Source organism: Zosterops lateralis (genome assembly GCF_965231275.1).
Source record: "Zosterops lateralis genome assembly, chromosome: 18".
NCBI lineage: Eukaryota > Metazoa > Chordata > Aves > Passeriformes > Zosteropidae > Zosterops > Zosterops lateralis.
The window spans coordinates 8,381,057-8,406,482 of record NC_139778.1 but is presented as its reverse complement, the minus strand read 5'-3'; the positions used below and the strand labels follow the sequence as shown (position 1 = coordinate 8,406,482).

The 25,426-nt window shown below is 43.2% G+C and overlaps 2 protein-coding genes across 3 annotated transcripts in view; one reads left to right on the top strand and one right to left on the bottom strand.

The window, feature by feature from the left end:
- Positions 1–1,258: 1,258 nt before the first annotated feature.
- On the top strand, positions 1,259–7,576 carry LOC310916774 (protein Njmu-R1; the record flags this gene model as incomplete). The annotated part of the gene is made up of 10 exons (XM_083874572.1): positions 1,259–1,386; positions 1,633–1,713; positions 2,305–2,430; positions 2,861–3,001; positions 3,201–3,258; positions 3,935–4,054; positions 4,634–4,698; positions 4,816–4,952; positions 5,506–5,609; positions 6,222–7,576. The coding sequence occupies 10 exons, from the start codon at positions 1,259–1,261 to the stop codon at positions 6,429–6,431; spliced, it is 1,170 nt and encodes a 389-aa protein (XP_083730698.1). The 3' UTR covers positions 6,432–7,576.
- Positions 7,577–13,721: 6,145 nt separating this feature from the next.
- Positions 13,722–25,426, bottom strand: part of RHBDL3 (rhomboid like 3) — a gene marked incomplete at its 5' end in the record, with an annotated part of 56,181 nt that continues 44,476 nt past the window's right edge. For both annotated transcript variants that reach the window (XM_083874638.1, XM_083874639.1), the window contains 6 exons: positions 13,722–14,215; positions 14,939–14,999; positions 17,495–17,595; positions 19,698–19,810; positions 24,134–24,282; positions 24,946–25,170. In XM_083874638.1, the coding sequence (XP_083730764.1) occupies positions 13,944–14,215; positions 14,939–14,999; positions 17,495–17,595; positions 19,698–19,810; positions 24,134–24,282; positions 24,946–25,170 (921 nt within the window). In that variant the 3' untranslated portion in view covers positions 13,722–13,943. The remainder of the gene's footprint in view (positions 14,216–14,938; positions 15,000–17,494; positions 17,596–19,697; positions 19,811–24,133; positions 24,283–24,945; positions 25,171–25,426) is intronic.

Genomic DNA, 25,426 nt, shown 5'->3' with positions numbered 1-25,426 from the left:
ACTGTCACGGAGTGCTTTGGGTTGGGTTGGGAGGGGCCTTAAAACCCATCTCGTTCCACCCCTCTGCCATCGGCAGGGACAGCTTTCACTAGACCGGACTGCTCCAAGCCGTGTCCAACCTGACCTTGAACGCTTCCAGGGATGGGGCAGCCCCAGCTTCTCTGGACAACCTGTAGCAGGGCCTCAGCACTCTCAGAGCAAAGAGTTTCCTCCTAATCTAAACTGTCGCATGTCTTTGTGTTTAATGTCACAGAAAACTGTGTTCTCCCCACTAAATGTTAATGGGCAAGAAGCTGGCTGCTCTGTGCACTGTTGTGCTGGCTCTGCCTGTGTTGCTGGGTGCTGACAGCGAGGCCACGGCATGTGGCAGAGAACCTCGAGAACACAGTAAAACCGACTTAAATATGTTGAGCTGTCACTATCCTCAGTTACCTGCACCTGGATGGGGCTGGTCCCTCTGTTACAGTGATAATCGGGGTGTGTCTGTGTTACCCTCATGGTTCTCCAGCTCACCACAGGTGCACCAGGTGCTTAGAGAGAATCACAAAATCATTAAGGTGGAAAAGGCCTGTAAGATAAGTCCAGCCATCAGCCACGTCCAACCCTTTGCAGTTGCCCGGCTGCAGCTGGGGCTCACACTGCTCTGTACGGGGCTTGTCTGCCAAAGGAGATTGTGGAGTCTCCCGCTCTGGAGACACTCCAAACCCACCTGATGTGTTCCTGTGTCACCTGCTCCAGGTGACCCTGCCTTGGCAGGGGAGTTGGACTGTATGGTCTCCAGAGGTCCCTTCCAACCCCAACAGTTATCCTATTGTGATTCTGTAACTACCCGGTAACCACAAGGCCGAGTTAATAAATGTGCTGTTTTAACAAGGAGAAAGTATTTCAGAAGCAGAACTTTTTAAAAGCAGACAGCATGGCTAATCCTGCTAAATCCCCTTCCAATCCAAACCATTCTATGATTCTAAGACGTGACTTGAGCAGGTCCTGCCGTTAAGTCAGTGACGGGCTTTTGAAGCATCACTTGTACTGACAGAGGCACCGCGGCGTCTGTATTCCATTCTCTGTGCCTCACACAACCGGAGGGGCTGCGGCGGCCGGAGCCGTTCCGGCACGGCTCGGTACCGCCCTCCGCGGGGTGAGGACGCGGCCCGCGCGCTCCGAAGGCTCCTCCCAGCGCCGGGCCCGGGGCGGGCTCAGGGTACAGCCGGCGGGGCGGCCCGGGGCTCCCTGCGGCACAGGCGGGGCCGCGGCCGCGATGCTGCCGGCGCTGCCGGACGGCGATGAGCGGGAGCTGGAGAGCAGCGAGGAGGGCGGCGGCGCGGGCGAGGAGCGGCGGCCGGAGCGGCACGGCTGCACATACCACGGCCTCTATGGCTACCGCAGGTGAGAAGCCGGGTTCCCCCCCGCAGGGAGGCCGTGCCCAGGCCTTGGGATTCCCAGCTCCTTGAATTCCCTTTATTTATTTCTCCCCCTTTCTCTCCCCAGTGAAATTATTTTCCTCCCATAATGCACCGATTCCCTGCTCCTGCTTTTATCCGCCCTCGGGCCGTGCCTTTTCCCTGGTGCAGCCCTTGTTCCCTGTTGCGTGTCACGGCTGTGAACTCACTCCGGGAATGGCTTGGGTTCCAGGTCCGCGCAGCCAGGAGCCGCCGGCGGGGATGGCAGTGCCCGCAGCGCCGAGGCGCACACACCCTCCGCAGAAGACTTCAGGTAAAGCTGAGCTGCAGAGCAGCAGAATCACGGGAATACCCTGGTTTGAAGTCTTTGCCATATTGCTGTCAGATTACCGTTAGGTCCTCTGCAGTCCTTTCAAAACACAACTCCCTGTGAAAGCATTCTGGAGTCCCCATGGCAGTTCTTCTGGAATACCTGGGGGAATGGACACGTATACAGAGCTCAAGTAATGTATTAAACAGAAACTATCATCCTTGAGTTTGAACTTTCTCCTTTTTTTTTGCTACTTGATATTGCTGTATTGACTTAGTTTTTCATGTAGGTAACGTACAACAAAAATTTATTAGTTTTCAATGGACATCGTTCCATAAGCTCTGTGTTACAGCTGGAGAAACATAGGAACAAAGAGGGCAGTGTCTTGTCTGTAGCTGCTGGGAAAGTCAGCATGAGCTGATACCAGGTCTCCTGGTGAGTGGGCAAACCACGGACTGCTCGTGATGGGCCAGAAGTCACAGAACTGCCTTAGCTGTCACCAGAGGGAGATCCCAGAGGCAGGTTCTGCACATGCTGAGAGACACAAAACAATAACGTTTGCCTTTTGGTAGCAGTTTATTCTGTTTTTTAAAGCCTCTCCTTGCTGGACACCAACCTACCCGCTGAGGTGGAGACGGAGCTGCGCAGTTTCATTGCGAAGCGTCTGACTAAAGGAGCGCTCTTCGAAGGGATGGGGAATGTAGCCTCAGTGGGGCTGAGGTAAATTTTTGACATTATTGGTGAATGAGAACTGTGAGGAACATTGGCGCATCTTGCCTGCCTGCTGCTGCACTTAGGTTTAATCCTGATTCTGTGTTCTCAGTCTGTTAATGCTGTTAATAACAGCCTTACACAATGGTACTTTCCTTTTTCAGGTAACTTTGAGAAAAATATGGTTTTAAATAATTTACTGTTTACACACTTAAAAAATACTACAGATGTTTATGATTATTTCCTTTTAAACTACTCTGATCACATAGAAGAAAAAAGAGAAGGTCTAAGAGCTACACCTATGGCTGCACGTACCACAGCCATAGGAGCCACCAGTGCTAATGGTTAAAATTAGCTCAGAAATCATGTGTGTCTGCTTTTTGCACTTATTTATAGTGCTGTATCTGGAAGAAAGTAATTTTTTTTTCTTTTCTCATAGCATACCAGAAGGTAAAGTTGGTTGTTACTACTGTCGTTTCCAACAAGAAAGTCTTCTAGAAATGGCAACATTGGAATCAGACATCAATGCTCCAGAATATGTGATTTGTTTCTTAGGAGGCTCAGAGAAAGGTCTGGAACTATATCCTTACCTTTAACTTTCTTCACCTGTATGGAGAGGGAGATGATGTAAAAATTATTTTGTCATTTTGTCTGTTCCTACTTGAAATCAGCTAATTTGCGGACACCTTCTAGTAACTGAAAATGTCAGTAACAGCCATATACTGAAAGGAAAAAATAGAGGGCTTAACTGATGCATCTTATTTTCCTTAAGAAGATACTTTCAGACTTGAGCTGGACAAATACATTCAAAATCTGAAGATAAACCTTGATTGGAAGGTAAAGCCTAACTTTTTTTTTAAGTGGTGAAAATGAGTATTTATGCAGATTAATTGCTAAAACCATCTGATCTATAGAGAAAAAAAATAGGTGTTTTAACTACCAGAATGAAACACTGGGAGAGATACTTGACTCACTGTAGTACAATGAATGTCTAAGGTGCTATCAGCCACACAAGTCAAAAGGAAAAAAAGAAAGGGGGGACCTTTTTGTGTCTGTCATCAATCTCTTAAAGGTCACTTAGAGTTAAATTTGGAGAGAAGAATAACTGATAAAAGGTAATGGTCTACAAGGAACTTATCAATGTCCACCTCGATTCTTACCAGTTCTGAATGTTAAGAAAGGACATTTTGGGGGTTTCTTGTCACATTGTTCTAGTGGAAGTTCTGCACTTTAAGGCTCTTTGTCATCCCATCTGCTGTTGCATGGTCTTCACTCAATGTATACCATAATATTATAGTTCTGGCTGTTCCTTAAAATGCAAAGCCTCTCATTGCTGATAAAGTCAGGCTTTAAATGTCAAACTCATTATTTTAGTTCACTGTGGTATGAGATTAAAAAGGTTCTAACATCCAATTATCTTAGGTTGAGTAGATTATTAATAGAATTATTAATATTTCTATTGGTGTAGAAATCTGATTTGTAGTTAAAGTTTTAATGTTTCAATGTGTTACAGCAAAAAAATTTGGAGGCCTGTGTTAGCCCGTACCTGAGGAGCTGGTTTGAGGATGCCATCTGCCCTATCCAGAGGGTGGTGCAGCTCTTCCAGGACAAACTTGCCTCTCTGCTACATGCTGTAAGTGTATTTTAAACTGACTAGCTAAAAAACCTCCAGAAGGCATCTCAGTGACTCCAGCATGGTTAAAACGTTTCTTGCATTTGCTTTCCTAGTAGAAGGAAATGAGAAACCCTTCTTTTTGTTGTTGTAGAGCAAGTACTTCTCCCCTCCTTATTGCTAAAGAAGCATGCAAGTTTCTTATCACTTAAAAAACCAAATTACCTAATGGTGTCCACACTGAAATTAGAGGAAGAAAATCAGAAATAGCATGAGCAAGCTGTCCATGCCATAATTCCTCTGAAGGAAAAGGGCTGTTATATTGTGTGTGTGCCTTGTGTAATTCACTGGAAACAGAAAAGAGACTAATCCTGGCTCTATTCCCTGAGTTTGAAGGGGCTCTCAATTGTGGAATAGCTAACAGAGTATAACTGCTGAATTTCTTCTCACTGCAGAACCAGCTGCAATGGCAACTGCCTTGACAAGAATAATTTTTAAAGTACCACATTATGTATTTATTGCTCAGAACTGCAATATAGCAACAAAAGTCATACTGAAGTTGCATCCAGCTTTTTCCTTTTTTTCTTTTTTTTATTTAAGGCTCTGAGTTACACTCCTGTAGAAGTCAAAAATGCAGATGAAAGAACAGAAAAAGACATCAGCAGGTAAAGATACTTTGAGCCCAAGGAACCTTTGAGTAACTTGGCTACTGTGTCTGACAATCACCTTGGTGTGCAGGAGTTGTAAAGGAGCAAGCAGTTGACAAGAGCTTTCTGTGTCAGGTTCCTGGCAGCTGCCAGCCTCCAAGGACTTGTCCAGGAAGGCACCATGACCTCCCTGTGCATTGCCATGACAGAGGAACAGCACAAGTCCATGGTTATAGACTGTAGTGGGCCTCAGCCCCAGCTGCATAATGCAGGTGAGAATACATGTTACAACATTACATTACAACTTCTTGTTGCTCCTGTGGATCCATCAGCTACTGAGAGCTGTGACATTTGAGGCTGTTGAGGATATTCAGAAGCTCATAGGCTCCTGCCCTGAAAGTTTAGCTTCTGTTTTCCTATGAGGTACCAGAGTATTTTGTTACACCAAACACACTGGAACTCTGGGTTGAAAATGCTTGGTAATAAAACCCGCAGTACATTTAGCGTGTGGACCATGAAAATATGACTTCTACAATTCAGGGAATCTGCAAATCTTTTTTTTTTTTTCTTTTTGTGGTTTTGACAGATGTTGGGAAAAGGGATTCAACAATCAGAACACAGTCTTGTGTAATCACCATAGCTATGTTTGCTTTTCTTTTCCACCTTTTTTTTTTTTTTTTTTTTTAAAGACTCATTTCCTGTCCCAGGTTTATTGCTATTACTCCTTATGTGAGAGTGATTAGATCAGGTGAATACAGCTGTATGTTTATGTTGAGGTCATTTCCTTTTTGTCATCTCTTCTCTGTGTTCCTGAACATTTAACAGGAAACAACAGATTCTGTGAGGACTGGATGCAAGCTTTTGTGAATGGTACTGAAGGTGGAAATCCATTTCTCTTCCGACAGATTTTGGAAAACTTTAAATTGAAGGTACACCTGTTCATATATGTTAAAGACTTGAAGAAGATATTTAGGTTACTGAGGGAGCAAATACTATATCCAAAATATTGTTTTGCAGTGAATAAATGTTTTAGGTTATTATGATGTCTATATGTCATTAACTGATTAACTCTGAAGCTTAATTTGAGGGCTGGCTTACTGTAGTTGACAACAACAGCTGCAAATTAGTGTGAAAATTTCTTCAGTGAATGCTTCAAAGGTGCTTTCTCAAATTTAAAGTAAGACCCACCTTCTTTTGTTGCTGTTGTTTTCTTCAAGTACTGTTAATCTGAGCCTTGCACACACAATCTCATGCAACTGGTAACATGGCTTCAGTAGCTAACACTTCTTAAGTGAGCTGCCATCATAGAATTCTTGCTACAAGTTGGACACATCACGTTGTGTCCACACATTTTGCATCACTACAGTAAAAGCTGTGATATGCATCCAAGAATATTCAATTCTTATATTACTCTTAAGCAGTAATACAAAATTTCTATTGGAAATGCTTTTGCTTCTCCCACTATTAGTCTTTTATTTTCCGCGATAGTGTGTTTTTGTTCCATGCAGGTGGATAAGAAAATGCCTTTACTCTTTCCCCAGGCTATCCAGGACATTAACAACCTGAAGAGGTTTATCCGCCAGGCGGAAATGAACCACTACGCCTTGTTCAAGTGCTACCTGTTCCTAAAGAACTGTGGCAGTGGAGACATCCTGCTGAAGATTGTGAAAGTAGAACATGCAGAAATGCCAGAAGCCAGGAACGTAGTGACCGTCCTGGAGGAATTCATGAGGGAAACATCAGTGGCTTAAAATTATCTTATGTATAAATCATTAATTTCTTCTGTGCAGCTATTGCAGGATTTTTAATTTATATTTAAAAGTATTGCCAAGTCAAACCTTAGTTGCAGTTTTACCTACCTTTACTTGTTTTTAGACAAAGCACTATGAGCTTTTTAAATGTGTAAATATCAAGTATCACAAACTCCTGCAGAGTTTTCAGATTCTCCAACTGACTTGCTTCTGTTCTGAGGAAATCATGACATTTGATTTTTACAATCATTGCAAAACCAACCCCAAATCCTTTACCTGGCAAGCATTTCAGTGTTTTAAGTATTTTAAATATCTTTAAAATCATTTAGATCTGGCTACTTTTTTTTAATGAAAAAGCACAAACATATGGATAGAGCTAGATAATGAATTAATAATTTTAGTTTAGATAAGAGAACCTAGGTACCAAGTTTGTGGCTAGTTTCTGCTTTCAAACTGCTGGTTTGTTCTGCTGCCACCAGATAAATAAGTTGGTAATTGGTATGAAACAGCTGCCTTAAGACTGAACTTTTGCAGTGATCAGTTTGTATGTGCCTGTATGTGTGCACACACACACAACAGGTATCTGAAATTCCCAGATGTATCCCCTTCTTCCTTAGTCTGAGATGTGATCAAGATCTTCTTTGTATGTTCTTATATTACAGTTTTGCATAACTGTAAATAGTCCTCTGTTTTTCAATCATGAAGAAACTAAAAAAAAAAAATCCACATTTAATATTAAAACTTCTTCAGAATTTGAAGTAAATGAACTTCCCAAATGAATTACTCGGACTTTAAAACATTTCACTGTATCAGCAATGGATTCTTACCCACATCATGGGACACACAGGCAGTAGAAGAGCTGAAGGAAATGTTTGGCTACAGCTGAAGTAAAAACTCATGACATCTCTGAGTAACCTCATGGAGAGGGTGATCTCTGCAAACCTGATACAAGAAGAATTCCCTGTTGGTTCCCTTTGCAGCAGAGGGTGTTTGAGCTCCCCCTGAAACAGTGCCTGTAACTAACGTGGTTCAGTGTGACTTGTGCTGGTGCTCTGTACTGTGAGGGCAGGAGTTGCTGCTTTTCTGTGACACCACCATGGTGAACCTGTAATAAGGTTGACAATAAAACACATTGAAATCCTCAATAGTGTGCCTGTAAATTGTCAATGAGTGGGGTCCTTGATGTCTCCTGTTCAAAACACTTTATCTCTACAGGCAGAGGAGCTGCAAGTGTGGCATTAACAGCCAAGGTGGTTTATAACGTATTGGGGCAGGTCAGAGAGGAAAAGTGTGAAAGAAAACAAACCCTTCATTCAGTCATTTGCAGGATCTCTGAGAAGTAACAAACGTTTTCCTTCATGAATGAGTACAGCAGCACCACTCAATAAAATATGTACCCTTTGTTGCTCCTGTACATTTCTAATAAAGTTGGAGCACTGATTGTTCAGTTTTTTGGCTGATCACGACACAAGAAAGAGCTCAGTGCTTAAATAAGTTATGTGAAGAACAGATAGCACAAAAATCTATGGTGCTAACAGCTTTTGTATTAATTGACAAAAGCTGACAAAACCCACCTTCATGCTGAAAATCCTCAGCTAATGAATACAGAGATTTGAGTGTCTCAGAAAGTTTAGTTCAGAGCAGAGAACTGACAGCAAGGGCTGAGTCCCACACATGGTAGCAGTGATCTGCCTCCCTTAGGAGCAGCACATCTGACAGGAACTGCTCGTACATACATCTTCATTCCTATATATTACACCTTAGCCCAGCGTTTCCCAACAAAAACACAACTTATTTTCAAAATAAGCTTCCCCCTTCCACACTAGTAGAAGGATTTCTATTTTAGTCACTTGGGGGTTTACTGCAGAACTTTCTGGATATGTTGTTTCCACTCTTGATTCAGGAGATGAGTGTTGGCTCTCAGATTTGAAAACATTCAGTAGAACCTGATGTTAAAAGAGCATAACCCTCCTCCCCAGTAAAAAAAAATTACTCAAAACTTAAAAAAAAAAAAAAAAAAAAAAAAATTACTCAAATATCATCAACTTCTCTGCAGTTCTGAGGTCACTGCAATGAAGGGACAGCTGCTAAAAGGTGGGACAACAGCTGAATTTCTGTACAAGTCTCAAGCCAGTTCTGCATCCTCATTAGATCTTGTGGAGAAATGAAGCTGCCTTTCACTCTCCCCTTTATCTGTTAGACAGACATAAAAATGAGTTACCAATGTCATTATTAGAAGATCACAAGGCAGAGCTCCAAACCAAGGGCTCTTTTGTTAAATACCATGTTAACTGTAGACAAACATACAAAACTCTCCTTGAAAGTTATTTGTTGTCGGTTTTTTTTGCTATGTGATATAGAACAACTCAATTTTATATTTAAAAAAAGGATAAAAAAGGATAAATTAAACAGAAAACAAACAAACAAAAAAATACCAAAAAAATTTTAATGGGTTCTGTGCTCAAATAATATTGTCACAACAAAAATATACAGAATGTACACAATACAAAAATATTTTGAAACATACAATAGCTTCTTACCTTGCAAATATCATTTTGTTTTACTAGCCCTTCACAGGGAAAGTACCATTTGTTCAGTATTTTAAGGCAGAAATTACATAGTTTAGTGCTTTGTGTTTAACACTTGGATGTGTTGTTAACATTAGTAGTGTAAGCAAAAAGAAAAGCTGCATAAATCTGGCTTTATTTGCAAACTGAACAGACACTGTGGGAGTCAGGAGAGAGTCAGTGACAACGTGTCTATCAAGCTTGCTGAAAATAAGGTACTTTAGCTACTTAAATCATAGGGAATATTTTGTGCTCTCATTGTAAAGTACCGTGAAACATAAATTTTCTGTACTCCTACTGGCATATTAGAAAGCTTCTTCCAATTAAAAGCCAATGATTAATGGTGACATTAAAATACATTTGCCTTTAAATAAGGTTGGTTTCCGTCTTAGGTGTGATTCTTTTTTTGAGCTGCAAAATGCACAGCACTCCTTTATAACCAGCTCTCTTGGCATCAGTGATTAGAGAAGGAATCTGAGTTCTACCCCACAAAGCACTGCAGAGCAGCCAGCACTGTAAGAGGAGCAGGGCAGCAGCAATATTCAGAGGTCCCAGCTTGCCCCCAAACGTGGCTGGTGCTGAACTGCCTCGTCCCCATTCTCCAGTTCCACTTCAGGCAAAGCCAGTGGATGGGTGTTCCAAAGCAACTGGGCTGAGCTTGGATCTTTGTGAATAGACTTTGAGCTCTTTACTCACTGAAGGATGTGTGAAAGTCCCACCCACCATTCTGTGAGACTAAATATTGGCAGAGAACAGAAACTGCCTTGTGAGGTCAGCAGTCAGCTGTCATGTCAGTACCAGCTCTGAACATGTCAGATTCCATCCTCCATAGCCCAGCTCAAACTGAAAAGGCCCAATCTGACCTAAAACACATGGGCAGTATAATCCATTAGAAGCAGCAAGGTGTTGGGATACAGAATCCCTGAGCTTTATTTCTAGAAACAATTTCTCTGGCTTTCCCCTTCCGTGTTGATAACATACTTCCCACCGCCAAAGGAGCAAGCAGTGAAAAAGCACAATATGCCACGTAAGTGCTAGGATTCCTCATCAACTGACAGGAAAACAGTGATACAAAAAGCTGTCCTAAAAACTCAGCAAAAGTAAATTCGTCAGCGTTTTTATGACTGCTACATCTCACTCAGAGACTGTTTCTGGAAACTTCCACTACTGTGTGACAACTCTCTCCCTCCTCCTATCTGTGTTATTACCGCTGTGTATAAAACTAATCTTTACCTGTCTCCAAGCATTTAGGAATAAAAGGTGCCATTTGCAGTGCCCGTGGACTTTGATCTGCCTGGTTCTCCTCTTTTCTCCTCCTCCTCCCCAGGGCAGTGGGAGCCCCTTGTCCTGGCTGTGGCTGCTGCCCGCGGCTGCTGCCCGCGGCCGGCAGATGTCCCCGGCAGCTCCTCATGCTCACGGACCTCTGCTGCAGTGAACTCACTGCAGGGCAAAGCCACCGCACAAACGGCTGTCTTGTCTTTTTTTTTTTTTTTTTTTTTTTTTTTTTTTTTTTTTTCTTTTCTTTTCTCCCTCAGGTGTTGTGTCCTCACTCAAGGACACAGTGTAAAATAACTTTGTTCCGAGGTGCTCTGTTCAAAGCTGTGCACTGGTGACAGTCCTTGCCTTCTGCTCTACTGCTGCACAGTCATAAGGTTCAATGGATTCATGTCTTATCTGACTGATGGAAAATCCTGGCAGTAGCTGAAATAAAACCACATCAAATCACTGAAACCAGTCCCTCAGTGGATGCTCCTTCAGGAACACGCTCCTGACTGTGACAAGTTGGAACCACAAATGAGCAGGATGGAGAATACTACATCTCCAACATGAGCCAGCAGCTTCAAGGACATCTGGAGGTAACAGAAAAGCCTGGTTGCTGTTAGCTCTGTGGTGCTGCAGTACTGTGGCACTCCTGGGTGTTTAGAAAATAACATAACTGGAATTCATGATACTCTGTAAAAACATAACAAGTTTTCACACTGTAATTTTAATGATTAAAAAAATAATTTAAAAGCTTAAGCACTTTGTGCTGGTTCTGGCTCCATGAGCTGATTGATTCTTAGCAGACAACAAGCTCTGTGCACAAACTGCTCCATGAATGGGGGGGAGATTTCAGCTCTGATGAACAGGAATGTGAGAGAGTTTCATTCCTTCACCTATAATAAATCTAACACTGCCTTAAAGTCTGGCCTGTCTGATCCCCGGGGCTGTTTGTAGACTTGCTCAGGCAGGGTATGGGGACACAGAACGAAGTCAGAAAGATGAACAAGAGTTTAAAAGAACAAGTCGTAAGATCAACTTCAGAGCTGTTTTCAACCAGTTCATGTAAACTACACTCATCTGTGGAAAAAGGACCAAAGAAGGCTATCTGCATTACTCTGTTCAGCTCCCTCCCACTCCTGAGCTGAGTAAAGACATTTTGGCCATGATCAAGCTGATCAAGAAACTGGTGGCTCTTGAACTTTTATCTTGCTGCTTCACCTCAGAGCAGACACAGGCAGGCACCGATATCTTTACTGGTAAGAAACTCATGGGCAGTAAGTAGCTTTCAGCTGAGAAAACAAAAATAAAAGTCAATTGGTGCACATTGCACTCTGGTAAATGATAGGCAAAATAATCTGGGGGTTTTTTGCAATTGAAATTTTCTACCAAAATTTTAAAAGCTTTCCTAAGATTTCAGGAGAACTCCCATTCCTGGTCACCTCTATTTTCAAGGCATCTGTAATGAGAAAGGCTTAGCAATAGGTGAGGGAAGGAATATCCTCCATACTTAACCACGTCAGAACTCTCCCAGCTCCCATCCTCCTTCCTGCCTGCTCCCAGGGGACCCACAGCTGTGACACTCACTGTGCCAGCATCTGCAACAATCTGTGGGAACTCTGGTGACTGCTGGGATCTGGACGCAAACTGCAGAGGTAAAATGGCTCAGGGAACGACTCCCTTCTCCAAAATGATTAGAGCTCTGGCCCTTATCCCTTCCTCTTGGTCCTTGATGAGGGCCCATGAGCAATGTACTGGCCACACAGAACAACAAAAGTGCAATCGCCCTCAGAAATCCCATTTCTCTGCACAAAGGTGGCAAAAATTGTTTCTTTTGCAGGGCTATTCCAGGCTGTAGAAACACTTTCTCTCCCCTCCTTCTGAGGCAACAGAAGTTTTAGGAGTGCATCTAGTGGGAGAAAACTTTACCCCTCAACACAGCTATTTTTCTATAAGAGGCAAAGAAGGGGGCAGCTGATAAGCACTTGTGGATGTCCCCTTTAGAAGGACAGGCTCCTACTAGCTTGTGGTATCATCTGTCAGCATGGATAGCACAGCTGAGGGAATAAAGCCCACAACACAGAGTAAACACAACAGCTATGGTGTCCATGGGATGTGCTGTGAAAGACTCTGGTGGCTGTGCCTGGGCACCAGCAGGAAATAGAAAAAAGGAAGAGAGAAGCTTGCCTGGAGAGACTCTTATGGCTGCTTTGTCCAGGCCATTGAATAGGTGGGTAAAGGGCAGAGAAAAGGAGGGCTTCCACATTCCTGGACTGTGATTTGCCAGCTCTCTAAAGTGACAAGCAAAATAAGCACCTTACAGAGAAGAGTACCTATAAGCTCTGCTTGTGCTACAGATGTCCCCATGTGGTCCCCAGGTCTGTGCAGGCAATTGTATGAACTGTGCCACAGCCCACTTACAGACTGCCTGAACTAGGCTTGACCAATGTTAAAGAAAAAGGCATCACTGCAACTAACTGTTGTTTGGAGCTCCTAAACATTCACTGCCTCAGGAAAGAGGCATCTTCAAAATTTAGAAGTCATATTAAAACTAGTTTTATCCATTTCACAACGATCACTGTAGCAAATAACACGCTCTCCACTTCATTGGGAAACCAGTGCTACATACAAACTGATTTAACTCCACTGCCTTCAGTGGACTTGGCCCCAAATGGACTGTATGGCTGTAAAGACTGGATTGTTCCCACCCTGGGCTGCTGGAGGTGATCATGGTCCCACTTTCCTAAGTAAGAACCTGCTGGAAGAGTTGAGATCCTTGCTAGGAGCTCACTGTAGACCAGGTGTTAGGTCAGTGCGGCCAGAAAAAAAAGTGAGAAGAAAACAGCACCTGATTGTCGTCTGATAAAACCACAAATGAACATTTGCCCTCCTTTTCTTCATGCCTCAAAAAGACCCACCAAAACCCAAAAAAACCCAAAACAACCCAGCCACACGCTCTAGCCACAGTAGGCTGAGGATGGAGGGAATAATTAATTAAAATCAAGAGAAACATGCACAGTTAAAGTCACCTCTGGCTGGTTGTCCACAACACTTTAAGATTCCCAATGTTTATAGTGCAATTTCATTTGACCTGTAGTTGAAGAGCAGTCTCCATCACTTTGTGTGATCAAGTTCTACTAATTCCTTTGAAAATTGTGCAAGACAAGTTTCAGCATAGAGTAAAATACCTTAGGAACCATTCAAGTAATTAGACAGTGGCACTGGTATGGCTGAACAGTCAGACATGTCCAAAGAAACCAGACTCAAGCTGCCTTGTGAGTACCATTTGAGTCTCTAATTTGTAAATGTCTGCTCTTTTTCCCTTTTAGTGTTCAGTAACATTGAGGGATTCACTGAACAATTGGCCATAATTCCAGCACTGACCTGGAAAATACAAATATCTCATAGAAAATATCGATGTGTGGTAACAACCCAAGCAGTCAGTGCCCAGGTGCAGGGCAGAAACTGCAGGGCATGGCCAGCCAGAGTTACAGAGCCTGCTGGATTTGTGAACAAACTGATCAGCCCATTCTTTCATGAGGTCTTTAAGTACCTCCTCCAGCACACTCATGTGTTCAGAAGAATCATCCTCCCCTAAGTTAAATACAAAAATAGATCCTCCATCTTCATTCATTTAACACAGCTGGCAGATGACTTCTGCTCTCCAGTTTTCTGTCCCATGTTTTCAAGGAGGGGGAGGTAGCTTCAGATCCAACAGACTGTAGGCAAAAATATTCCAGAATATGGCAAACAAGACAAAAATTACATAAATAGAAAGGAAGATCCACCATAAAGTCTGATCTTGGAGTCTCTGCTCATAGTTCCTCAGGATGATGACACCAAGGGTGATTCCAACCATCACCCCTCCTAGGTGAGCCATGAAGCTGGGGTGGGGGCATGGGGGGTAAGCCGAGGGGTGGAATCGCAGCCACACGGCTCTTCCAAACTCAAAGCTCACTGGAACAAAGAATAAAAAAAAATGAATTAATTGTCTAGGTTTATCCCTTCTTAAGTCCATGTTGTGAGCAGCAGTGCATCCCTGAGGAGACAGAGAGGGAGAAAGTGCCTTGTATGGTGAGCACAGGGAAGCTGTGGCTATGTCAGGGCTGTGGCACATGGACAGGAGGTCTCTCCAGTGGCTGGAAAGTGGTCTGAGTTTGTGAGAGTGTAGATAGGTTGGGGAATATTCACCTTCTGAAATTTATACCAAAAACCATAACAAAGATGAGAGAATTTGAAGACAGTTGTCTGTGATGAACACACAGTTTAGTTTCCCTGACTGTGCACCCCCTGGGGATAGGGCTGGAAGTGAATTCATCAGTGTGGGTATAAAGCTGCTGCCATCCCAGACAGGACACGCTCTAGGAAACCCAAGTATTATCATTATGAAAGCATTCCATGTTTGAGACTGCAAAGAGAAGATGTTTAAGTCCTACTTCTTCACAAACACCACAAGCTACAGATGCTGCCTAATGACAAATCCTTGTTTACAAATGCTTCTGTTGAAAGTCAAAATCTGCAGTGGAGAGCAATGTGTTTCCTGCTGCCAGAAGGTCCAGCTGCAAGTTCCTACCAAAATTGCTGCAAAGTCAAAACCCTCTGAATCAGCAGGAGCTATTATGACAAGGACAAACAAAACAGGACTGGCTGCACATGTGCCAAGCATTGTGTGGTACTTACTACAGATCAAGGCAACAGCCATGCGCAGCAGTTTGAATTGGCACTTCATTCCTGACCAGTTCTGGAAAAGAGACAAGCACAACAAAGTAATGCTGCACACAAACTTGAAGGGATATTACATTTAGTTCTATCACTTGTCAGACAACTTCTCAGTGCATTCAAGCCCTACTATGCGTTTTCAATGCTACTTTCTGTGCCTCAGGCTCCCTGAAATTTGCCCCTCAGATCTTTGGCAGAGCACAGAGAAACAATAAAGACTTCAATAAAAGCAGATCAAGGAAACAGTGCCATAAAGAAAGCCTGGACTTAGTCTCCTCTGTCTTCAGGCTTGGTTATTAACCAATAGAGTGGAATAAAAATCTCTGAATGGTAATCAGAAATCATGGGAGAAATATTAAAATTTCTCCTTTTCCACTTGCACATAATTTTAAAGCAGGAAAAGAGATCATGTTTTGAGAAACTCAGATGTATGACATCATCATCATCATCATTATGTGACTAAATTAAAATTTGCCTATTGAAGGCACACTGAGATACCAAGATAATCAGGTTTCTTGTGAAATGCTCCCTATTTGTCACTCTGAAGAAATAAAAAGAATGCTTGTAAACTTTTCAGAGTATCTCTAATGGCACTTGGGATGGTAAAAATGCAATCCCCACAAAATAAGTAACTGATTTTCTCTCTCCACAGAGACACCTAACCAAGTCAGAAAGCTCTGAGCTCATGCTGATTAATACTGTGCTGCCTCCTTCACTTTTCATTTCCATAGATCTGCTTTGAATCCCTCCCCTCACTCTTTTCCTTGGGGTGACATGCTTTATTGCTTCCCCCTGTCAGTTATTTTATGTATTTAATTCTAATAATATTTATTTTTCCAAGCAGGAATGTTTCCATTTCCTTTGGTTACCAGGAAGCACGAGGGAACAGAAGATTCCAGAGACCCTCCCTGCCACAGTCCCTGCTCTCCCCAGCTGTGCCAGACTGAGTTTTGCCAGCAAACAGCCAGCACATCTTTCAGCTTGCAGGAGCATCACATCTAGATAACAAGTGAGCACAGGGAGATGGGGGGGGGGGAAAGGAAAAAAAAAACAAACCTCCACCAGAACTGGAAAGGCAGCAAAAATAATTTCAGATGAGAAGAGAGGCAGTGGATAATGGAGAAATAAAGATGCTAAGGTAGCAATTGCTAAATAGATTTGGAGGAGGCCAATGAGTAGTGAAATGACAGATCAATTTGTGATTGTCTAAGAAGTCTGGGAAGGTAACTGCTGAAGACTCTCTATATGCCTCTGGAAGAGCATCTCTAAAGCAGACCAAAATTTCCTCCAATGTCCCCCTCTAACCCTGTGAATTGTGGTGTTAAAAACCTCTGTGTCTGCATTGTCACCCTGAAAGACAGAGGAATCTCCCTCCTGCTTCCCTTGGCACAGTGGCAGGGAACACAAATCACACTGAACATAACTGTTTGTAGGGATGCAATTCCCCAGCAGAAACCCTGTGCTAGAGGGGTAATCCCTCTCCTCCACTCCCGGACTCTCTGCCAGCCACTCAGCTGTCTAATTTAGACAACAGCCTCAGCTCATTCATGCTCTGAAAAGCTTGCAGAGGGTGAAGAAGACCAATTCTGCTCAGGATATCTCACTTCCCAGCTGCTACAAAGCTGTCTGGAGCAGCACCACTGTGGGTCACAGCTGGAGCCTGCTGACTTTACTGCAGACAAGCATCAAGTACAAGGTTTTCTTTTAGGCTTGATCCAACACCACCACACACACATATATCTTCCATCACTCATTTAACAGATCTTGTATCTCTACTGCAGCCACCCCACATTATCTTCCCACTCAGATCCAGGGGAGGAGCCTTATCCTCATTTTTATGGTCATTCTACTCTGAAATTGATGGTACAGGACAGACATGACACCACACAAGAATCTTCTATCAGCAAAGCCTTTTTTTGCTTAGTGTCAGCTGAGGAGTGCACTGGGCAGCTGTGCTGGGCTTTGCCACCACCTAGCTCAGGGGATGAGCCCCTGTTTCCAGTCTTAGAAGAATGACAATGCTGGCATTTGTTCACATTTGTTGAAGTATTTAATGAGGTGAAACAGCAAAAAGATGCATCACTAGAGTACCCAGGGTTCAGCTTCAGTCTTGGAGTTTTGGAAATAAGGAATATTCTGCACATGAATCCAACGAATGCTAAATTTCCTTAGATACCCACTAAAATGACACAGCACATGCAGACAGAAACAGGTCTGCCACTTCTGCAGAGCCAATCTGCTTTTCAAACATTTCTCAGCCCTTGCATGGAGAGCTGCTAGACTGAAGAACACTGATAAATCTTGGATTACCAACATCTTTAGGTTGTCCTGGCAACTGCCAGCTATCAGGGTGCCCAGCCACCAAATGCAGCCACCAATGAGATGAAACCACTGAGACAAAACTCTTAGCTAGGGCAAACTCTCAATGAGCACCAGCTGCGTCAGGCCTTACTTCCAGACCCTTTGGACCACCAGAGGTGGCTCACTCTGAGGTCAGACGGTCACTCTGGTACTCACCATCACAATATTGGCCAGGTGAGCGGAGACAAGAGCATACACACCTCCAGAGGAGCCCACCACCGGCGCCCTCATGTCAGCCACTGACACTGCCAGGGACCCTGGGGGAAACAACAAGGCTTTGTGACAATTGCCCACCAAATAAACACACTCTCTCCTACCCCACATCCCTGCTATGGCCTGCTTGTGCTAATTGCTGCAGGTCAGGAATACACAAAGAGAAGGAGGGGGAAATTGATTGACTCGTGAAGCCAACTCAGTCCTGTCAAGGCAGTGACTGATTGAATCCTCTGCACCTACTTTAAAAGCAGTCAAGCAAGGCAGCAATGTGTCTTTAAACTTGTGCTGCAAAAAGGCATTTATTCCCTGACTGAAAGAAGAAGGAAGCAGGAGACAGACAAATGTCTGTGTTTGTTTCTCACCTGAAGATAAAATAGAAGTAGCTCCCATGTTGGCAAGACAAATATTAGCACAGGGAAAAGGAACTAGAGACTTCTAACTTAGCACAGGGCTCTAATCAAAGCACAGCCTGTACAACTTCAGAGTAAAACTAGTCAAAAATAAGCTGGATGGAGGCAGTAGACACATGACAGCAAAATGACAGGTCAAGTACATAAAGGCGCCAATAACAATGCAGCCAAACATAGACATTGCTTCTTCTTATCCCAGCTGGAGGCTTGGATCTGCTCAAAGCTCCTTTCCTTGGCGACTTTAAGAATAATTTAGGTGATAGAGGGAAAGGCAGATTTGCTGTCACAAGGAAGGGATAATGAAGATCTTTGTGATGAATGGGAATGGGAAAAAAACATATTGGCAAATCTTGAGAGAGTCCTTAGTAGTACAGAATCTAATGAACTTTTTTGCTAATTGCCCAACTGATTCCAGGTCAAGAAAGTGCTGAGCTTCCACCAGCCAACTCTGCTGATAGCTCCCTCCTTCCTTGTATGGCCCTGAGAGTTCTCAGCTCTTAAACACTGCCATTAAGGAAAAAGTTAATGAGAAATAAAGGAAGAAGTAATAAAAACTTGCAGTTAAGTCCTCAGACACTGCACTGAGTGCCTCAATTTCCAATCTTAACGCGTCCTCTTAGTAAAGCCAGACAAATGAGAAAGAGCCATAAAAGTTGTGGCCTAACTACATTTTACTGTCTATTCCTGATTATTTAGGAGCTGAGTTATCTTTATATTGCCTCAGCATGAATATACCCATTTCCCTCTCTCCTGGCACGTGACAAAGAATAAAGGATGTTTCACAACTGGCTAAGATATCAGTGAAGCCCTGGGGTTTGGGTAGGTGTGTCTGTATAGAAAAGCTGTGTCTGGAAAGTTGCAAATTGGGCACTGCTTTTGTTAGTGCTTGTTAAAATAACGGTCAGGGGACAGTAGAGCTGCTCTGCTAACTCCTTTCTCTGCATTAAATACCGTTGGTGTTTGTACCATGCCTAGTCCTGTGTCCTAGTCCAATTATTCTTTCCACAGTGTCTCTCCTGGAATGGAGGATTTATTAGTACCCAGTGCAGCCCATTCTACAAAGGGTTTATCTGCTTTTTATGGGAAAAAATAGTTATGTGGCTGGAAACAAACAAACAAACACCATAAATCTTGAACTAAGGCAGTCAATCGCTGTCTGAATTCCACCGTAAAGCTCCTGGTTGTTTTCACACCCTCCTCCTGTTTTAATTAGATGTTGATCTATTGTCAGCTAACTTCCATCACCTCCAAACTTCTGGAAATTCCAAACATAAATAAAAGCAATTCAGCACAAACTAAAAATCAATCAGACCTCAGGGCTTAATGATGAAATGAATTTTCCAGATTTCTGTGCACTGCTCACAACCTACGACCAAATACTTCTTGCTTACTTAGGCTTTAGAAAGGTGACAGACAGGACAAATGGAGGAAGAACTGGCACAGGACCAGCATGACTCCACATTCAGGAAGATCATCTAAAGCAAGGCTATTTTAAAATAACAGGTAGCTGGTGCATTTTTAGCAGGTGTCTTAAACACAGAGCCAATGGCTACATAGAAATAGATGTCAAGTTGTACTATATTTTCTATGTCCAGCCTCAAAAGGATTTTAATGCACAGAAGATCAGTGAATGCTCCTCTCCTAATCACAAATATCACAAAAATATTTCTCCAACTCAAAAGCCAGCACAGATAATTTTCACTGCTTCTCCGTCTGGGAGAGATGCCACCTACCTGCCACAACTCCTGCAACGTACACAAAACTGATCCTCGCAGCTCCATGCACCATTTCCAGAGGAACCCCAACCAAGAGCTGAAGGACAACATTGAGCCCAAGGTGTTCTATCCTGCAGCAAGGAAAAACAACAGTTGTCCTCTTTTCCAACTCTTCATCTCCTTTCTCTCATCTACCACTGAGACACAGATATCTTGGAATGAAAATCAAATAGCACCCAATTCACGTAAGTAGACGAACACTGGGAAAAACAGTGATTCCAGAAAAAATCAGACCCAGAGTTGAAACGTTCCTTCCCTCCTTGCTGCTTTTATCTTTATCCACACAGGTCCTTTCAGCCAAAGACATTGTACAATGTTTGGTTCTTAGTCAGACTTTTTTTTATTTGCTTGAAGAAGTTAAATGACTTGTCAATAAAAATAAAAAAATAAAAAAAAAAAAAAAAAAAAAAAAAAAAAAAAAAAAAAAAAAAAAAAAAAAAAAAGCAAGATAGCAGCAGAGCCTGGAAGAGAAGCCAGAAATTTCACCTGCTCCTCTCTTCTCCCCTCCTAATGATTCCACTTTTCCCTGCACACATCAAACTGCCATGACAGGGAGTGGTTGTTAAGAATGAGGTGAGCACAGAAGTTCCAAGAGAACTGCCATTTCCTGGTGCTGTAATGCTGCTTTACAGTATGGGCTGTCTGACCCTCACCCTTTTTTGCTGTGCCTACTTCAGTGGTCAGAATGGGAAGCAGTGGGCATTTTGATCTCTGCTCAGGTGCCCACGTGTACCCACTGATGCTCTCTCTTCACCCACCCTGCTTCCCATTACAGTCAATAGCAAAACTCCTGTTGAACATACAGGAAAAAGCTGGGCTGAGGGAACTCTTGCAGAAAGCCCCACTATCACACTGTGCAGGACCACTTGCAGCCTGCAGGCAGAGTGTAACAGCTCAGATGTGCATATTGGGTAAAGACTCCAGTGCAGCAGATTTCCCTGAGCTGAATCAATAGCTTCAAAGCAAGTTCCCTGTTGCTTTAATCAATACTACTTAACAAACCTGTCCTGCCACTTTTTAAAGCTCTATACAGATATTCATCTGTAGTATCTTCCAGTGAGGTAATAACAGCACCAGGCCTTGAAGAGGGTCCTCAACACCCTGCTAGTGCCCATTTACCCTAGGCTCCCAGGACTGTGACCTCACTGAGTGGTGACATCCCACTGGAGCCAAGGGTATCCTGGCTTTTTATATGAAGAGAACCTGCTTGCAAAACAAATGGATCTAAATGACACAGTGGTGCCCTTAACACAGAAGGCCAGCATCTTTTGGGAAAAAGAGAACCAAGTACCTAATGCCTTGAAAATATACATCCCATTTTATGTAAGAAAAGGGTTGCTCACAGGCAGGCACTAGCAAACTTTGGTTTAAGTTATATGCATTTCCACTGTTTTGATCTTTTTCATGTTACCATAGCAATTTCCCATATACAGCAGAGAAAAACACTGATGGTGAGATGCAGTAATGACAGAAGAGTCTCATAAATGAGAATTTAAAGTTGAACTGCAGAAAAGTGCTAGAAATGATACTGCAGAAAACAATCCTCTCCTGATATTTTAATAAGTTTGTTTCCATTGAATTCCTCTCCAAAAATGAATTTCCCTTTTGCACAATACACTCAGTGCTGCAATTTTTCATCATGGGAAACTGCTGCATGTAACTGAGTTCTTTTATTACCCTCCTCAAGCCTTTTGAAGCCACTGGGCATGGTCAGCACTCACCCTGACCCCACATGCTCACAGAACACAGGGCATTAATTTAGGAACAACCAGCAAAGGTCAAACCCAGAGCACTGAGATGAGTCAATACATCCAAGTGCCCTTTCACAGAGGGGAGGGGAGGGAAGAAGCTTTGGCTGGCACACAGTCAACATCATGAGGTGGCACCTGACATTTCCACACAAAACACTGGGTCTTATTTTTCAAAGGAAGCTTTTGTAAGAGCTCAGCAAAGTTTATCCTGGACTCTGAAGTGACTGCTCTGATTCACAGCTGTTCTTAAAAGACTTCCCAGGAGCAATCCCATTCACTTCTCTTCCCCATCAGGCTAAGGGCTTTGAAGGCACCAGAGTCAATAAGAACCCATAAAATATAATTACCGTTTGCCAGTGCTGAATGTGTCATTCTTGAAATGACAATTTCATTGATTTATTAAGGACTTTCTCCTTCCCTGGGACCAAACAAATGGGACTGAGCATCAATGCAAGTCATTAGTTATGGCAGTGATACAAATGTGTGGGCTTCAGATATCAGTGTCTGCTTTCCATGAAAACAGAAGGGCAGAATTTACAACTTTGCCTTTTCAGCCCTTGACAAAGCTCCCTCCATCAGAACCAACACATAGCCTGTACATTTTTGGAATCTTTCTAGAGGCACAGCCAGCCAAGCCTTAGCAACTGCTGCCTTCTCAAACACCTTCCAGCTGCCACTTGCTCTTAAAAAAAAAAAAAAAGACTAAGTGCACTAAATTAGGGAGCAGTCCACATTACCATTTAAAAGTCTCAGCTGGAAGCAGGGTAACAATAGACCCATGGCATTGTGTTATCCTCTCATTTGAAAATGAGAGGAGAATGATGGGTGTCCACTAAAAAACATTATTACCTTTCCAAGATTTATCTGCTTTCCTCACAAGAAAGGAGCTTAACACAGAGAAGTTAGAAATAAAGGAACATTTAGCTTAACTCCAGACACTGCAGATAAATCACAAGGTTTATTGTTCCAGTGGGACTCTCCATTGTTTTAAAGGCTGTGTAGCTGAAGGACTTGGAATCCATCATGACAGTCCCCTGCTCACCACCTTCCATTGTTCCACTCTGAGCCAGCCAGAGGTAAAATAAACCTGAGGGATTTTTTGGTCAGTGAGTGTGAAGAATGCCAGAGAACTGCCTGCTACAGAGGTGACCTGGCACAGGTTAGGAATGCCACAGAAAGGCATTTAATGCTGTAAAATTGTCCTTGTGCAGGTATTTCTCCTCCAATGTATCCTAATGCAATCTGTAGTCAGAGAAGCAATATGGTAAAACACCACCACCATCGAAAGAAAGCCCAAATAAAAATTAACTAACATTAGTTAAAATCAAGGGTTTCTTTCTCTTACAAACTCAGTTTTCCCCATCTTTTCAGTGATGGAAATTTCCATTTCTCATTTTACGTAACCAGCCTCATGTCTAAGCCCAGTAGGCCCCACTTGCAGGATGAAATCTATGTAATATGGGCTCTTTGGAGGAATTCAGCACACAAAGGACACATGTTGCCACATTCAGAAGTTTCTTCTAAAAAACTTTTCCCTACTCTTCCCTTGGGTGGAGTCTGTTTTTATCCAGGGATCTGGGGCACATCTTGTGCTCCAGGGAGATTACACACCAAGGAAGTTATTCCATGGCAGGGAAGAGACATCAGCTTGTCTTCCATCAGGGACATGGAAAAAGGCAAAGATCAACTTGATCTTTCTGGCCTTTCATAGAAGAACATTGACTGATGGAAATATAGGCTTTCTATTTAAGAACAAAGGGTCCTTATGCAGTTTCAAATTCTACATTACTGCTAAAAGGCTTGTTACTGTCATTTTTCAATGACAGAATTAAAGAAAATTGCAATTATCTGCCAGGAATGTGTGAAGATAATGATCTCAGAAACTGCTCAGAGGGGGTAGAATGTTTTGTACAGGGATGAACTTTCCAGTGACACTTACTCATCACCATGGCATCACAAACATCACACAGTTAAGTCTATTTGAATTTTGTGAGGACTAGCACAGCTGAGAAGAATAGTTAGAATCCTCATACCTTGTATATTCTTCCTAGTCTGCTACATTCCTCCCATGGGATGAAGGAGGATTCATTTTACTGTGTACCTTCATTTTGCATGAGGTGGACTATTCTCTGTTCATCTGGTCATTTGAGATTGTCAACCCTTCAGGAACACTGGTGTTTGCCCAGAGTGTACAAAATGGGAGTTCAGGCTTGACACAGAATTCTAGGCATTATCTCTGTCTCTGCAGAAGGGACCAACATCACTGAGTGATGACATATCCCAGGCACAGGGAATTTAACTGACTTTTCCAAGAGCCTGTAGTTTTTAAATACCAGCTCAGCATCTTTGCAGACTTGTTCTACCACCTGCACAGCTCCTTTAGTGGAACACTGGGCTTTGACCTGGTTTTAGGAAGTGCACGGTAAGAAGAAAGTGTGGTCCCAACACTGCTGGGGAGAAGCATCTGTTAAATTCCTTTTGTTGCCTTTTCCCTCCAGAGAGCTGTGAAGGTTTGCACCTCATTCACCAGATCTTCACATTTTTACACACCATTTATAATTGAGTTTTAAAAATTTAATTCTGAGCTGATTCTGTCACTTCCTCTTTCTCTCTGGGGAACCTGAACTGTTTGTAAGTACTCACCCTGCATGCATGAATATGTAGGTTAGGTACCTCCAAGCCTGGGCCCGAAGTTGGGGATGGTACAGTAATGCATTCTTCAGGTACAAGGGGTGGCTGACTTGCAGCACAAATCTGTCTAAGACCACTCCATTGTAAAGAAAAAAGGCAACCTAGAAGAGCAGAGAGATTCATTGGTTAGCAAATGCCTTTTCTCACCAAAAAGCATCTTTGAGCTCAAAATAATGGAGAAAAAAGTAATATATACAAAAGCTTTTCTCCCATTTGACAGCTTCACACAGCATAAAAATTCCCTGTTTTGAGGAACCTGCAACACATTGATACAACTGTATTTGTGATCTTCTGTAACACACTAGCCGCTGAGTCTGAGGAACCTGCTCCCAGCCAGCACCCTACTATCAGTGTCTTATCCTACTCTGTACTTACTTGAGCACATTACTCACCAAATGTGCAAAAATCTCAGTTGGCCAATACATGAGCAGGTCAGAATATTTAACCCAGAAGTTCTCTCCCCTCCTTTTTCTCTCCATTCGCAGAACAGAGGTAACTGTACAGAAATTTCGAGTTCCATTGACTTATCCATTTCTCTAGAACTGTCCTGTTTTCACTCCTCAGTTTTGCTCTGGTTTCCCAAACTGTGTAGTCCCATATACAAATTGTACCAAGGACAGGATCACAGTCTCCACTTAAACACACCCCAACAGGCAACCAAAACGGCACCAGCTCCATGTCTGTCCTTGTCCAGTCTCTACCCCTTGACTGTGTCCCAGCCGAGGCTTTGGCAGCGTGGGGAGGCTCCCAGAGAGGGTACTTGCCTCCACAATAGTGATGGTGATCATGAACCAGGGTGGAGGGCAGCAGGTGTAGCTGTCATAGTACCACTTGCGGTCGATCTCCCGCGGGAGCGTCTCGTAGGCCACGTGCCGGATCAGCCTCTGCGATAGGCTCAGCCCCGTCTCCTCCAGCAGGGCCTTGCTGCACAGCCTCCTGTTCCCCTGCAGGATGGCCTGGCGGAAACTGTTCGACCTTTTGTTGCTCATCTGGGTGAAAGGGAATGGAAGAAACTGTGAGAACAAAGCAAGACCAGGCACAACCATCAGGGAGAAAAGTGCTGGTCTGGCAGCGCCAGATCCAGGTAGGCAGGAAAGCCACACCAGGCTGAGCTTTAGGAGCCAAGTCTTGGGACAGTGATAGGGTGACCTACTTGGAGTGCAAGGAAAACCCCAATTACAATGCCAAAAAATGAGATCAGGGCAGAACTCGAGGCTCAGCAGAGGCTGAGCTCTATGGCCCATT